The sequence below is a fragment of the Mobula birostris genome, chromosome 19, assembly GCF_030028105.1.
Source record: "Mobula birostris isolate sMobBir1 chromosome 19, sMobBir1.hap1, whole genome shotgun sequence".
In the NCBI taxonomy this organism is placed as follows: Eukaryota; Metazoa; Chordata; class Chondrichthyes; order Myliobatiformes; family Myliobatidae; genus Mobula; species Mobula birostris.
In genome coordinates, this window is record NC_092388.1 from 58,382,497 (window position 1) to 58,398,089 (window position 15,593).

At 42.9% G+C, this 15,593-nt stretch overlaps 1 protein-coding gene across 1 annotated transcript in view; it reads left to right on the forward strand.

Annotated features, from left to right (window-relative positions):
• The window catches only part of tmem170b (transmembrane protein 170B), a 51,255-nt gene extending 43,620 nt beyond the window's left edge, over positions 1 to 7,635 (forward strand). Inside the window, exon 3 of the mRNA XM_072283070.1 lies at positions 7,300 to 7,635. Coding sequence (XP_072139171.1) covers positions 7,300 to 7,430 — 131 coding nt within the window. The 3' untranslated portion in view covers positions 7,431 to 7,635. The remainder of the gene's footprint in view (positions 1 to 7,299) is intronic.
• Positions 7,636 to 15,593: the final 7,958 nt, after the last annotated feature.

The window sequence follows — 15,593 nt, forward strand, 5'->3', positions numbered from 1 at the left end:
GTGTTGAAATGGGCGGTAGTGGACAAGTTGAGTGACTATCTATAGGGGGCCCAGTTTGAGATGAGAACTGACAACAACCCCCTCACTTGTATCCTGACCTCTGCAAAGCTGGACGTTACTGGACACCGGTGGTTATCGGCCTTGTCTGCCTATGAGTTCAGCCTGAAGTACGGGCCGGGGAGTCGGAACATCGATGCAGATGCTCTATCTCGTCAGGCGCATGACGAGTTGGGCACGGCTGAGGAGTGGAAGAGTGTCCCTGCCCCGGGAGTGAAGGCCATGTGTCAAGTTGGGAGCGACGGAGAAGCAGGAGCCCCGATGGGGCCGGATCGGGCAGTGGATCAATTGGGGGTTGACGATGACGCGCTACCACTGTTTACTGTAATTTGACTGCTCTGAGGAACAGGCAGCTGCCGGAGTTGAGCCCCCAGGGAGTGGGGGCGGCTCTGCATGATGACCCGAGCATTGGCACTATCTGGTATGCGGTTAGACGGGGATATGGCCCAGGTGAAGAAGGCAAAGCACGCCTCCACTCCCCTACTACTGAAAGAGTGGCCTCGGTTGAAGCTGAAGAACCAAGTCTTGTACTGGGTCACGTCGCCCCCGCACCACCCCCAGTGCTGGCAGCTGGTCATGCCTGAGAAGAATCGGAAGACTGTGCTCCAGGCACTACGTGATGATTCCGGGCACTTGGGGGTAGAAAAGACCTATGGATTACTTAAGGACCGGTTTTACTGGCCCCAGATGAGGGGGGAGGTTGAAGAATACTGTAAGACCTGTAGCCATTGCGTCAGGAGGAAGACCTTGCTTGCGCAGGCGGCTCCTTTGTCCCATTTGCAGAGTGCGGGACCCATGGACCTGGTGTGTATGGATTTCCTGTCTATTGAGCTAGACACCAGCAACACCGCCAATGGTCATCATGGATCACTACACTAGATATGCGCGGGCTTTTCCTACTAAGGACCAGAAAGTGACTACAGTGGCAAAGGTGTATGGGAGAAGTACTTTGTTCATTATGGCCTTCCCCGGCAGATCCATAGTGATCAGGGACGGGACTTTGAGAGCAGGCTTATCCACGAATTACTGGGTATGCTTGGGGTTGAGAAATCCAGAACCACCCCCTATCACCCGCAGGGTGATCCTCAGCCCGAGAGGTTTAACTGGACCCTGCTGGACATGGTTGACACTTTGGAGATCGGACAGAAGAGTAAGTGGAGTCAGCACGTCGGCCATTTGATTCACTGTTTACAATTGTACTCGCAATGACGCTACGGGTATCTGATGTTCGGACGGGAAGTGAGGTTGCCCATTGATCTGTGTTTTGGAACTGAAGCGGGTGAAATAACTTCGAAGCCATATCTGAAGTGAGGAGAGAGTTGAAAAGGGCGTACAAGTTGGCTGATGCGGCGGCAACCAAGCAGAATCAGCGCAATAAGAAGAGGTATGATCAGAAAGTAAAGTTCATCCAGCTATTGCCGGGAGACCAAGTCCTTATCCGGAATTTAGGACTACCTGGTAAGCACAAGTTGGTGGATCGTTGGGCAGCCACCCCCTATGTGGTGGAGAGTCAGATGCCGAATCTCCCTGTTTACTGGGTGAGACCCGAGGATGGGAAGGGGCCTGTCAAGGTACTCCATCTGAACTACCTGTTGCTTCTAGGTCGAGAGGTGCAGGTAGACCCAGAGCCCGAATGGGAGTTTATGGCTTGTATGAGGTCTCTGCGAGGGTGCGGGGGGAGGGAAGAGCCCGCTGCAAAAGAGACGGGGCCAGTCCCCACCCCGAGAAGGGATACGTCATCGGAAGACGATGATTCGGATGTGTGGTACCTGTTTCCGTTCACTGATTCGCCAGTGCTGGGAGAAGAGGCTCCTGGCCCTTCCCTCACTGAGTTAGGGGAGAGGAGGAAGGGTGTTGCAGAGCCGCCTGTAATACAGCCGGGATTGGGGGAGGAGAGTGTGGAGCCAGAACCTGAGGCAGAGGGCTCACAGGTGCCAAGGGGTCCCCGTGAGGGTGAGGGTCTGACAGGTAGGCCTGGGGTGTCTGAACCGGAAGAGCCAGCAGAGGAAGTACATAGGTCTCAGACGAGTAGGCACCCCCTGGAGAGGTTGACTTCTACAGCGCCGGGAGAACAGGGTGTGATCTCTACAGCCCTGGGAAGTTATGTCACTGCTTTATGCACCTGGGTTGGGTTTTGTTTTGCAAAGAGCACTGGTGAATCCTGTTAACGTCATGAGGGCATGACTTTTATTTGGTGGGGGTCTTTGTTATGATAATCTTGAAATTGCTGCGTATGTGGATTGCTGCTTTGTTATGATAATCTTGAAATTGCTGCGTATATGGCTTCTTTGTTATGATAATCTTGAAATTGCTGCGTATGTGGATTAAAATGGTTTCTATGTTATGTTAAATGCTGAGAAAGTCTCTAGCTAGACATTTGCTTGGGTTAATACAGATAGCAGGGTGCTATTAGCCAATGGGTGTTCATGTTATCGTTTCTTCGGGTGATAATGCTGTATCATATGACTGGGAACGGGGGTTTTTGGCGGGGAGTCGGAGGAGAGACGGAGAGGACGGCGGATGTGCGAAAAGGCTCTGGTCGATCACTCCGGGTGGTCCCGAGCTGCGAGTCAACAGGATCTAGGTGGTCATCAGAAATTGATTGAGCTCTAACGGTTGCGCACGAAGAACTTGGACTGTGATAAGTCTGGCGCCTTTTTTTCCCCATTACTTCCTTTTCTGTATCGCACTTATATTAATTTCATAGGCTTAGTAATATCTATAGAGTGCACTTGGTACAACGTACTGTGTGTGCTGGCTGATGATTGATGTGTGGGATTGATTCGGGTGGCAGTGGTACAGCAACCGACTCAGTGAGAAGTGTTCAGGCTGGTGCTGGGCGGGACTTCCCCTAGACATATACGAGCCAATATAGCTGAGTGTTACACGTTCTTAATGGTGGTGTAACAGTGGTCAAGTGTGTTGGCTCCTCTGGTTCCACAGGTGATGTGTTAGTGGTAGCTGTTCAGAGACGACTTCAAGTTGGCCTGGTTGAAATCCCCCACAATGATAGGGAAGTCATCAGGTTGTGCTGTTTCGTGTACGTTGATCATGGTGCTCAGTTGCCTCAGTGCCTGGCTGATGATCACCAGAGGTGGAATGCACACCACTGACTGGATGATGGTGGATAAAATGGATGAACATGACTGCTAGATGTTCCAGGTTGCGTGAGCAGGATTGAAGTAGAACTGCCCTGTGCACCATGATGGAGTTGATCACAAAGCATACTGCACCTCCATTACCTTTAGGAAACTCAAAAGGAGACCTGTCTTTTCAATGGATAGTGAAGTCCTCTGGCTGCAGCGCTGTGTCCAAAGTAGCCAGGGGCGAGCCATATTTCTGTGAAGCAATGTAGACAGCAGTCTCTGATGTCCCTCTGGTACTGCAATCTTGCCCTGAGGTCTTCAGTTTTATTGTCTAGAGACTGTCCATTCGCCAGCGGGATAGTCAGGAGTTGGGGGTCTAAGGCTTTTGCATTCCAATCCTACTTGTAGCCCAGAGTGCCTTCCCTGTTTCTGTTTTCTTAAAGGGAAACTACACTTGTGTCCTGAATCTGCCATCCGGGGTCCACCAATTTGAGGATTGATAGATTTTTATTTAGAATATTTAGAATGGACTTCATTCAAGGCCAATTTTTTTAAATATTGGTAACTAGAACCTCAGAGACTTTGGATTAAGTGGCTGATGCCATATCATAATTATCCTTGCCAAGGTAATTTGTGAGATTACAAGACAAATCCAGAATTTTAAAGTGCTGCTGTGATTGATGTGTTTAAATTGCATAATGCAGCACATCACCAAACAAAGCGATGGCAGTTGCAAATTAACATAAACATACCTGTGTGCAAAATAAACAAAATATAACAATAACAAAAACAACAAGAATTCTGCAGGTGCTGGAAATTCAAGCAACACACATCAAAGTTGCTGGTGAACGCAGCAGGCCAGGCAGCATCTCTAGGAAGAGGTACAGTCGATGTTTCAGGTCTGAGGTCGTGGAAGATTTTACAGGTCTGTTCAAAAACCCGATGGCAATGGGAAAGAAGCTGTTTTATCTTGAGCTTCAAGTTCTTGTACTTCCTGAATGATGGCAGCATTGAGAAGAGAGCTTGGCCTGGGTAGTGGAGGTCCCTGATGATGGATGCTTCTGACTTGAAGGTGCTCTTAATGGTGAGGAGAACTGTACCCATGTTGGAACTGGCTGAGTCCACCACTCTCTGTAGTTTCTTGCATTCCTGTGCTTTGGCATTTGCATACCAGGCTCTGATGCAACTTGTCAGAATGCTTACCTTCCAAAGAAAGTTGTCAGTCTTTGACATGCCCAATCTCCTTAAGCATTTTTCTGTAATTTATTTTTTATTGAATTTCATCATCAAACAAACATTTTCATAAGATGTATTTCAGATACTGTACATATCAACATATTTGTCACAAATCTCCACATAATATTTATCTGAGGTATGCACTTATAGAAAGGAGAGGAAAGAAAGAACAATCGAAAGAAGAAAACTATGTACAGAGTAGGGAGTAATTTTTTTTTTTACAACATATTCATTGACTTGTGAGAATAAAATCAGGCCTGTGAGGTGTTATGTAGTTAAACCATTTTTTCCAGTATGAATAAAATTGTTCCAACTTATGATTAACAGATGCTGTTATCTTCATTTTGTAAATGTCCATTGTAATTTCCATCCATACATTTAAAAATTGGGCTCTCCTGTGATAACCATTTCCTGGTAAGGGTCTTTTTACCAGCCACCAGCAGTACATTCATTAAATATTTATCTCTTTTCAACCATTCTTGAGGTATATATCTAAAATATATGGTCTTGTTCTTCACAGTTAAAGATGTCTTGTAGGGCATTATGTATCCCACTCCAATAGTCTTTGATAACGGAGCATTCCCAGATAATATGATAGTGGTTTGCATTTTGATTCCACAATCTCTCCAGCAAGCCGGGGGGGTGCGGGGGGGGCGGTTACTATCATAATGAGTTTTCTGAGAGGGTGTAATAAAGTACCTTGTCAGGTTTTTCCACCGGAACTCCCTCCATTTCTGTGAACTGGTACAATTCCATTGATACCTCCATATTATTGTCCAGTCTTCCTCAGATATTATTATCCCTCCTTCCTTCTCCCATTTTGTTTTAATGTATGAACTACATGCTGGACCCAGGATAGTTTCTCAGATGTTGACACCAGGAACTGGAACCTCAAGTTCAAGTTTATTGCCATCTCACTGGAAGGGGCTCGCCCTTTCCGCTGCAGACCCTTTAATGAGGACACATAGTGTTTGCTTACTTCACCTTCTTAAATTCTGCAATCAGTTCCTTGGTCTTGCTGATATTGAGCACAAGGTTGTTCTTCTGACCTCACTCGACCAGCTGACCCATCTCAGTCCAATATGCTGCATTATCGCCATCTGTGGGATGGAGTTGGAGAAGAGGGTATTTCCTTTCCCTGCCCTCTCACCCCCTTGAAGTAGAGAGAAGGATGCATAGTAGTGGTTGATGATGGCCTTATTTGTAGTGAACACATAAGCTCTATTGTGTGGTTGTATCGGGGAGTTTTATTTTGTTTAGGGAAATCAAACTTGACATTTTTTTAAATTTTGGTGATCATTTACAGTTGTTTTCAGGTGCAGATACTGAGGGAATTCAAACATGGTATTAGTGCAGGAATGTGAATTGAAGGTTAAGAATTTCAACCTCCCCCTCCCCCCCAATTCAGTGGTGGAACATGCCTGACTCTGAGGCTCTTGACTTTGAATGTTCCATTTTATGGAAAAAAACAATTCCAAACTTGTGGATAGCTCTTGCAATGCTTAAGATAATGTTGTAAGAGATTTTTTTTTAATATAGAGAAGTAGCAAAGTATCACAGTAAGACAATTCTGCAGCAAGTTGTATTTGGATGAAAGTACTGATGTTCCATGTGAAAAGCTGGTCTACACCAAACTATGCCAATATACGTGAATAAAAACAAAATATCTTTCCATCTTGCCGTTGCTTCAGAATGTTCAAATTGTAGCCAACAGCTAAACTATTCTGCCTCTACCAACTGTCCAGATGTGGCATGTGCTTTGTTTTCCGTAATTTGTGAGAGCGATCAGTGTTGAATCAGAAGCAGTATCTTTCAATTTTATAATTCTTTTCATATGAATGATATTTATTGTGGTAGTTTGTTTGACTTCTGTCAATCCTGGGGCTTTTCTATACTGTTGAAATTATAAACTCCCCAGATTTCTAACTCAACACTTGCCTTTGCTTCCTGCGCAGCAGGCAGAATCCAACAATGCCACTTGAACAAGACTGTGATCTGTACAATAGAAGTCACTTGTTGTTTGAACCTTATGACTTGCGCTTTACAGTAGATTGGTTTGAGACTGCCCCAATCTCATTTTGTATTTTTTTTTGTTTGTAGTTATAACTAAATTAAGGAATCACCATTTAAGGAAAGCACTGCAGATGTTTGCAGTCTTAAAAACTGAACATGTTGGAAGCATTTAGCAGGTCAGGCAGTGTCTGTGAAGGGAGAAACAGGAACATTTCAGTTGGGTGGAAAGTTAGTTGTCTTGGAAAATAGCATTCTGCACAAATACTGTGTGACTTGCTGATCATTGATTCAGCAAGGTTCTTGACTTCAGAAGGAGTCTACTATAACTATCGTTCTGTGTCAATGTCAGTTGTTTAGCTTCTCAACTGGCTATAAATTTATTTAATCATGTCAAAAAAATTGTGCCATTTCACAGTACATCTCTTCACACACATCTGCATCTAACCCCTTTTGGTGAAATTTATCTAGACCATTTATTTGTACACAGTGCTTGCTGAATATTGAATTGTATTTCTGTTTGTGGTAATGAATGACCACAAACCTTTGTAATAACCTTTGCCATTCCATATAGTTTGAGCAAAATTGTACAAATACAGTCTAACCAATATTTTGTGCAAATGCAATATAACATCCTAGTTCTTGTTATCGGTGCTTCTGCTTAAGGAATGTATTTTTCACTTTCCTGTGCAATTATGTCATCACTTTCATGGAGATACGGTCATGCACCCCCAGGTTTTAAATTTTACAGCTCCATTCTAAACTCTTCTCACCACTGTCAGGGTGCTTACTTTCAGTCTGTGGTCAATGAACTTTGTCCTGTTAAACTAGCATTTTGAACAATGATGTCTGATTATATTTTGATGGCTTTAATACTTCTCTCCTTAATCATGCCCTTGCTTCTCTGCAGGTGCAGCAGTTGCCGGTGTGTACCGGGTAGCAGGGAAGACGATGGCTCCACTTGAGGCATTGGTATTTGGTGCTGGACAAACAGTGCTCACAGTTGTCATCTCATTCTCGAGGATTCTAGCCACCCTGTGAGGGCAGAATTCTGAGGAGTAAGCAAGTATCGTTGGAGCTCTTTAAACATGAGGAGACAAGAGTTTGAGAGACAGATTTGAATGCCAAGATGTGCAACCAAGAGATGGTATGAAAGAAGCAAGCTTATGTGACCGTCAGGCGAGCAGAACCAAGCCATCTGCACTACAGCACCATATGTGCTTCCTTCGTAAAGGAGAGCGTGAAGATTACTAATGAGCCTATGAAGCCTCACGAGCAAATCATCCTGTACAGTTATCAATCCCCAATGAGCATTAGTGGTGACTGATGCACACAGCTGTGACTGCACGCTAATGGAAACTGCAGGGATAGCAGTAGTATTACTTGTGCCAAACTTGGAAATTTTTAAAACATTATTTTGGAACTGTGAACTGCAGCCCATGGCATCCAGGCAAAACTTAGACTTTGGGAAGGGGGCTGGTGTACACTACTGTATATTCATAAGATTTCAAGTATGAGATGCATTTCCTTTTCTGCCTTTCCTGACACTTGAAAATATTTCTGATGGTATTTGTGTTGATGGAAAATCCCAGCCCCTGTAATCATGTTTAAACACTGCTGATTTTACATTCTAATGAGCAACCTACCTTTCTGTTCATTAATTCTGCTTCCAGCTGCACATCTACTACTCAACAGCACTTTATAGATGTTTTTGGGACGGAGCCACTATATTCTGTATGTGAGTAGAGAATGCAACCAAGGTTCTCATTATAGTTTATTGAGTGTGTCACATTAATCAGAAGAATGGATCCAGCTTTGAGAGTGGTATGTCGGCAGCAATGCAAATGGACATCATTATTTAAAAACAGAAAATCCTAAAAGTTACTCAGCAGGTTTAGGTTGCATGTGTGAAGTAGAACAAAGTTAGTAGTTTTGGGTTCATTCATTTTACAGCTCATAATGCAACATCATTGGACATTTACTATAGAGATTGAGGAAGGAATCTCTTGTTCCCAGCACCATATTACGAGTGGAGTTTCAATCTTCTGTCGATGATTACAATGATTTGAGGGTTGTTTTCCAAGGGATATCTAAGTGACCATGTCAGGTCAGTAGATATTGAGCCTGGATACAATTCAAATGAATTCTCCTTGGTGGAATATTCTCCTTTTGTCTAGAGTATCAGGTGCATGTGAGCAAAATGCATCTTGAAGCACTGAAACATGCCTATCATGCACTAACCTTGAGTTTTATCAGGGAGATAATAATTATAATTCCTTTTTGTTCAGTGCGAGGTAAACCCCTGCTTTGCAAATTCCTTGAGCTCAAATTCTGAGCTGTTGGAGGTTGAGCCTTTCACAGCATTTCGATTACTTGCAGATATACGTTAAAACTTTAACACCTTACTGACATGACTTCAGGCTTCACTTTAGTATTAAAAGTCATTTTTAAAGAGCATGTTCCAGAAATTAACTTTATATAAAAAATATTGAAACCTCTTTCAGAAATGCAATGTGAAGAGACATGCTTGCTGGAAGCTTTTAGTTTTTGGTGGCTTCAAGAACCTCTTTTTTTTCCTAGAGTTGAATGTAGGATTAACAAGCTTGTTTTTTTTTAAAGTAATTGCAGACTTAGTGGCAAAAAATATTGAAGCTGTTGAAATTACTTCAGGCACTTAAAATTTCAAAACAAAACTAGTTACTTTCTGTTTGAAACATTCTTTGGAGAGGGAAATGGACTAAAAGCTTTTATTGAGCCAGAATATTTAAGTTCATCCATTCCGGGTTGCATTAATGATGTGTTCTGGCTGTTGGGGTTTAGCCTGTTTTCCCCTCTTGGAATGTGCTCTGTTCCTGTTTTTCTATGAGAGGAGAATATCCAATCAAAAATGAGGACCACCTTTGCGTTCTAGACCCAGTCTTCAGCCATCATTGCAAGCTCAAATTGGTTTTGATTGGTCCTCTCTGAAATTTGTAAGTGACTTGAAATGGTGAAGTCTGGACCAACACAAAAAGCTGGAGGAACTCTGCAGATCAGGCATCTGTAGAGGGAAATGATTAGGGAACATTTTTTTGGGTGAAGACCCATCTAAATGAAGTTCTCGACCTGAAATGTTGACTTTCCATTTCCCTCCATGGATGCTTCCTGAGCTACTGAGATCTTCCATTTTTTGTTGTGGTTGCTGTGTGGTTCTTCCTGGTTGGAACGTCTAAACTCTTATAGCCAAGTGACTGAAAGTATTGGTGCTGCAAGCATGAACTAGAGCAATATGCTGATAATCTCCTGTTTACTCATTTGTTCAGGAAAGTATGGGGTGAAGAGTAAAGTACATATCCACAAGACCAGGGGCCCTTTAGTTAATGGTAAGGGTTAGTGGTATTTTTTTTTTAAAAGAAGATTGTAAACCCAAAAATGCTTGTCACTCCCAAATTGTAATTGCATTTGTGAATATTTTGGTTAATTAGTTGGCTCACTGATGCTAACCAAGACTCCAAAGCTTTAATTTCCTCAAATGTCACTAAAATGTCAGTGGGAGGACCACCTTATTGGTTTTACAAAAACAGCAGTATGACTTTGAACCAGAGGATCTGGAAGGCTCTGGAGAGAAAAACAATGGCAGAACTGCCAATAATGAAATGTTCTGCAAAGTTGGTGCTTGGTGAAAGATGTGTTTGTTTCTTACAGTTTACAGATGGTAGGCGGGGGGGATGGTGGGCTGCACAGTTAGGTGGAAGTGAAATTGTCCACATGTGTTGAATCCTAATGGCACAAAACTCTATTTCTAAACAAATGGCCCAAAAAGTGTTTGTTTTCAGCTGGTCCAAAAATTTAGATTTTAATCAACATAGACCTTCCTATATTTGAGCCACTGGGGCTGATCTTTGATTGCCTTGGTATCACTGGCTGCTTGCCTTGAGTTAGGCTGTTGGTTTCAGCATGTCCCCAGTGCAATCTGCTACTGCAAGGCCAGCACTCGCCCTGGTTCATGGTAGCAGATAGGTTATCTCTGAGTGGGCAGCAGGTGACTCTCAGCTTTGGCAACTGGTGAAATACCCACTTTTCCATAGGTCACAAAACTGTCAGTGCGAATGTGTTTGATGCTCATGAAGATTTCATTAACACTTGGAACATTTGGGGGGTGGAAGTAAAATAAAACTTAAACATTTTAAATCTAAAGACAGGCTCGTACACCAAATCAATTAAGTTTATTAAAATTGAAACAATTAAAAATATGCCTGCTTGCTGTTCTCTTGTTAAACAACTGTCAATGTCAAATGGGCACTATCTTGTGATGCCAAGAATACATAATGCGGCCAAAAAGCTGAGCCTGAGCAGAGTCAGAAACACAGAACTGCCCAGATCCAGATGCACTGGGTCTTTAATCAGGGCAGAATATCTGCCATGGTACAATTAGGGATGGTTGCCTATTGCTAATTCTTGCTGTCTTGCTGTTTCCAAACACTAAGCTTCTAATGTGGATGTAAGTCCATAAAACATGGGAGCAGAATTAAGCCATTCAGCCCATTGAGTCTGCTCTGCCGTCCCATCATGGCTGATCCCGGATCCTGCTCAACCCCATACACCTGCCTCTTGCCAGTCGTAGGAACATAGAAATGGAAGAAGGAGTAGCCCCTTGTATCTGCTTCCTATTCAAGATGGGATTGTTAGCACTACTCTCTTATATTTGCCTCCATTTCTCTTAAATCAATAGTTTTCTTGAACCTCCACAGCTTTCCAGGGTACGGAATACCAAATATTCACTCCTGAGTGCAGAAACCCATCTTGACCTGCAATGGCTAACCTTAAATTCTAGCCCCTATGGCAAGAGACTTACATCTACCTATCAGACTTCATAAAATTTGCTGGTCACAATACAATTAATTCTCATCTGTCTAACCTTGTGTAGACTTGTTTAACCTCACAGTAGCACTGTGCTCCCAGTAATCATGGTGAATTGTCATTGCACTCCCTCTATCCTAAACACCCCTGTTAAATGTAGTTTTAAAACGACTGCATTTTATGCTCAAGCTGGTAGTAAAAAATTTTTAAAAGGCTTGAAGTCCGGCAAGGCAGATTTTCAATGTATGGAGATGTGCATTTTTGGATTTCATGCAATTCCATAATTTCTTATGGCAAGTTTTTTTTATAAATTACAAATCCTTGAAAATTCAATTCTGGAAAACATTCTCCTATCAAGAAACAAATAAGGATCCAGTGATGACTTAAATTGGACAGATTAAAATGCATTTATCACTCTTGTAAAACGGGTTGTATTCTGCAGTATTAGCTCATAAAGCATTAATTTGGCATTATGGTGCTGGCAGTAAATGTCAATCCTTGTGCAGTGTTGAATTTAATGCCTGTCTGCCTTTTATTTACAGAAATTTGTGGAAAGTCCTCTTATACGCAGGCACGTGCTTGGTTGTGGTGAATGGTTGCTGAGTCAGGAAGGGGAAGACTTAAAGCTATTCAATGGGAACCTGGGGACTTAAGCCATACTTGTGGATCCCAGAGAGAAGAAATAACTGACCCAAAGGGCTCAAGTGACAGGAAGGTTCTGGCCTAGCTGTCCTGCATTAGACCTCTTTTCCTAAGAGGCCACCATAGAGATGTACTACAATGAATCCTGCATCTGTTCAGCAGGGCTAATGCTGCCGCATTGGTGCTACTCAAATTCAGCACGGCTGTAATCTTCTGCTCCCTGTCCAATAAGGCTGACATTGAAGATCACAGTTGTATTTCCTATTTGCCTATGTGTGGGGAGTTACGTAGGTGCTCTACACAGCGCAAGCCAAATTTACCATCTTATCGTGCAATAGACCATCTAGTATAGGGGAATCTAAGGAGTAAAAAGTCATTGATTGTGTACAAGCTGCACTGTAAATTCCACACTAGAGCTTGGTTCTAAGCAAAGGCATTAATCCTTTCACATTCAGCCTGAATGTGACTATAGCCAGAAGATTTTGATGACTAACTTTCAGTACAATTTTTTTAATGTTGCCATGTACTAGCCTGCTGTGCCTGACCTTTTACAAGCACCTTGTCATACCAAAAGATGTTTACAATGAAGCCCTGTAACTCTAGGTTTGGCTTCCTGTTATTGATCATGAGAAATGTGTAGGAAAAGCTGTTGGGAAGATAGACAAGGCTAGTAATGCTGCTTCAATTTTTCTGGAGCATCAGGTCCACTGTCTGGATCAGTCAGTAAGTGCACAGTGCAACTAATAGGCTTTATCTTGAGTCAGTTTGCATTCTTTAGACTGGTTTCCTATTTGTCCTGGATCATGTAGATCACTGGCACTAGCTGCCTCCACAGTGAGGGAGATAAGACTCTATGCTTAGAGGGTCTAAAGTTGTGAACTAGGTAAGTTTTAATGAAAGCCCAGTGATGGCATACTTACTGATTCTAGTTCCCATCAATACTTTGAGAACTTGAGTTCCAGGTGGGATTCAAACTTGTGTTGCTGGGCCAGTACTCCAAAACTCTAGTTGCTGCTCTAGTAATCCACCCTTTACATCATTATTCATGTGATCTGTTGTCAGCACTTTACTAGGAAAGTAAGAGATAACATTAGGAGCCCCTTTTCTACCTTGACTGTGGGAACAGACTACTTACTGTGGCATCTTCAAAGGTTCATTTATTATCAAAGTATGTATCCATATACAACTCCGAAGTTCTTCTTTGAGTTGTTTATGGATACTATGGGAACAGATCTCTTGCTGTCATGTCTTCAATGAAGGTGTTAATGCAACTATTCTCCCTTCTTGATTTGGCAAGCAGCAACACCAAGAGAATGTGTGTGGTTAGGCTGAGAATCACTATACACCTTGCCAGGCATTGACTCTGAATAATTGCACATTCCCCACTAACATCTAAGGTATTGCTGTTAAGAGTTAACAGTAATTAGTGATTTGAAACTGGATATTTAGCAGTGGAAAATGCAATCCCATCTCCATATTTTTTTTTTGTCTATGAGCCAAAAGCTAACAATAATGGAATGCAGTTCATTTGAAGCTTCTACTACACAGGAAGTTTGGCATCTAAATCAAACCAGCCTGCTGAACAGGACTTGGCCCCCCACCTAATAAGGTAGGTTAAGATGTTGGCAAAAGAAAGACAGAAAGTAATAGATGTAAATTCTTTCTGCAGATTCTGATACTGAAGAGGTTACAAAGGACATTCTGTGTAAAGGTTAGATTGAGTAATTAGTCTTCAGTGACCTCTGGCTTGCTATGGTGACCAGTGAACCTGATCTTGTCTGCTAATATGATATCAGGAGAAACCATAGAGAGGAAAGTGCAAAGCGTGCATTAGTACAATATGTCTTCCCTGGTTGAGTAGCTAGCAGTACATGTACAGTGTGTGGGAATAGTGGTAATTATGGATGGTGTATTGAGATGTCAAATGCAAGAGTTGGTGAGTGGAAGGAAGGAATGGTATGAAGAAGGCCATAAGACCTTGGCAGGCAGGAGAGCTGGGACTTGTGCTTGTTAACCATGTGAGAAGAATGAGTTTTTCAATGTATCCAGTTCAGTATGTTTTTTCTCCCAGTACTGCCCTCAGTAATGACCTCCCACTGGGCTTCCAAGGTGGAATTGGATGACTTCACTTTCTGTAAACCTATCAGAAGAGGATCTCCCTCTTCTATTCCAGCTATGAAACTCACTCTTCATCCTGTTCTCCCAAACCTTTGAACCCAAAAGCATTTCCTCTCCAACTAACTAGCTGAAACTGGCCCTAGTGACTCTCACCCTGTGGAGATGTGCTATAATGAAGTGTGTCCCACCAAGCAGTACAGGATAGGCCTTTCTAACTATTCTAACATTCCAACTATTATTTCTGTCTCAGTTTACCAAATCTCCCTGCATCTCATTTGTGTGCATCAACCAAGCAGAACAGATAGGTGGTGGTGGAGCAGAGGTGGTGAAGAAAGCTGCCAGTAGAAATCCTGTCACTAAGAGGAATTCTGCAGATGCTGGAAATTCAAGCAACACATATCAAAGTTGCTGGTGAACGCAGCAATCCAGGCAGCATCTCTAGGAAGAGGTACAGTCGACGTTTCAGGCCAAGACCCTTCGTCAGGACTAATTGAAGAAAGAGCTAGTAAGAGATTTGAGAGGGGGAGGGGGAGATCCAAAATGATAGGAGAAGACAGGAGGGGGAGGGATGGAGCCAAGAGCTGGACAGGTGATTGGCAAAGGTGATATGAGAGGATCATGGGGCAGGAGGCCCAGGCAGAAGGAAAAGGGGGAGGGAGGGAAAACTCAGAGGATGGGCAAGGGGTATGTGTACTGTACTTTTGCTACCCACTTCTGCCAGGGAATTGTTTTTCAGTGCAGTCGTCCTAAGGAGATGGACTTTGTCACAATCCACATCTAACTGCATTTCAAAAATCCCATTCTTTTTCCCACTCTATCTGAAATTGCTGTTGTTTTCATCACTGATTTCTACAGAAACCTGGGGGCAACATTTGTCAAAAAATCTAGAAAGAAACTGTCTCATGATGAGGGTGTCAAATTCTGGATGGCACCTTCAATTGCAGACACATCATTGGGCCATACCTCTAGCTAGGCATTCAAGCAAATGGAGGGTGTGTTATCATCCAGTTAATGCACATGGCACAAAGCTCTTGTGTATATTTCTTAGAGGTATTGAAAAGGCTAATCCAACTGTTCTTGCTTTTCTGTGGACTAAGTTCCTGGAATGCCCTTTCCAATTTATTCATGAAGAATTGAGTTCTTGCATTTTGGGACATTTGAATTAACTGTAGTTTTCATAACTGTAAGCTGCAAGTTCAGAAGTGAAGTTACTGGCTGCAGATTTCTAGAGATGACAGGTGTGACGTGGAGTAAAGCTGGCATAAATCTGGAAGGCAAAAAATTCCCTCGGACAGATTTGCACCCTTATGATTGAGAATGATCCCAAGCTGCAGTTTGTGCAAGTCACCTGCCGGTAGCTTCTGATATTCCCCGCAGATGGCATGGTTGAGTTAGCACAATGCTTTAGAGTACCAGTGACCCAAGTTTAATTCATGTCACTGTATGTTCTCCTTGTGACTCTGTGGGTTTCTTCTGGGTACTCCAGTTTCCTCCCACAGGCCAAAGTTATTCTGGTTGGTAGGTTAATTGGTCATTGTAAATTGTCCTGTGATTAGGCTAGGGTTAAATCAGTGATTACTGGATGGCACAGCTTGAAGGGCTGGA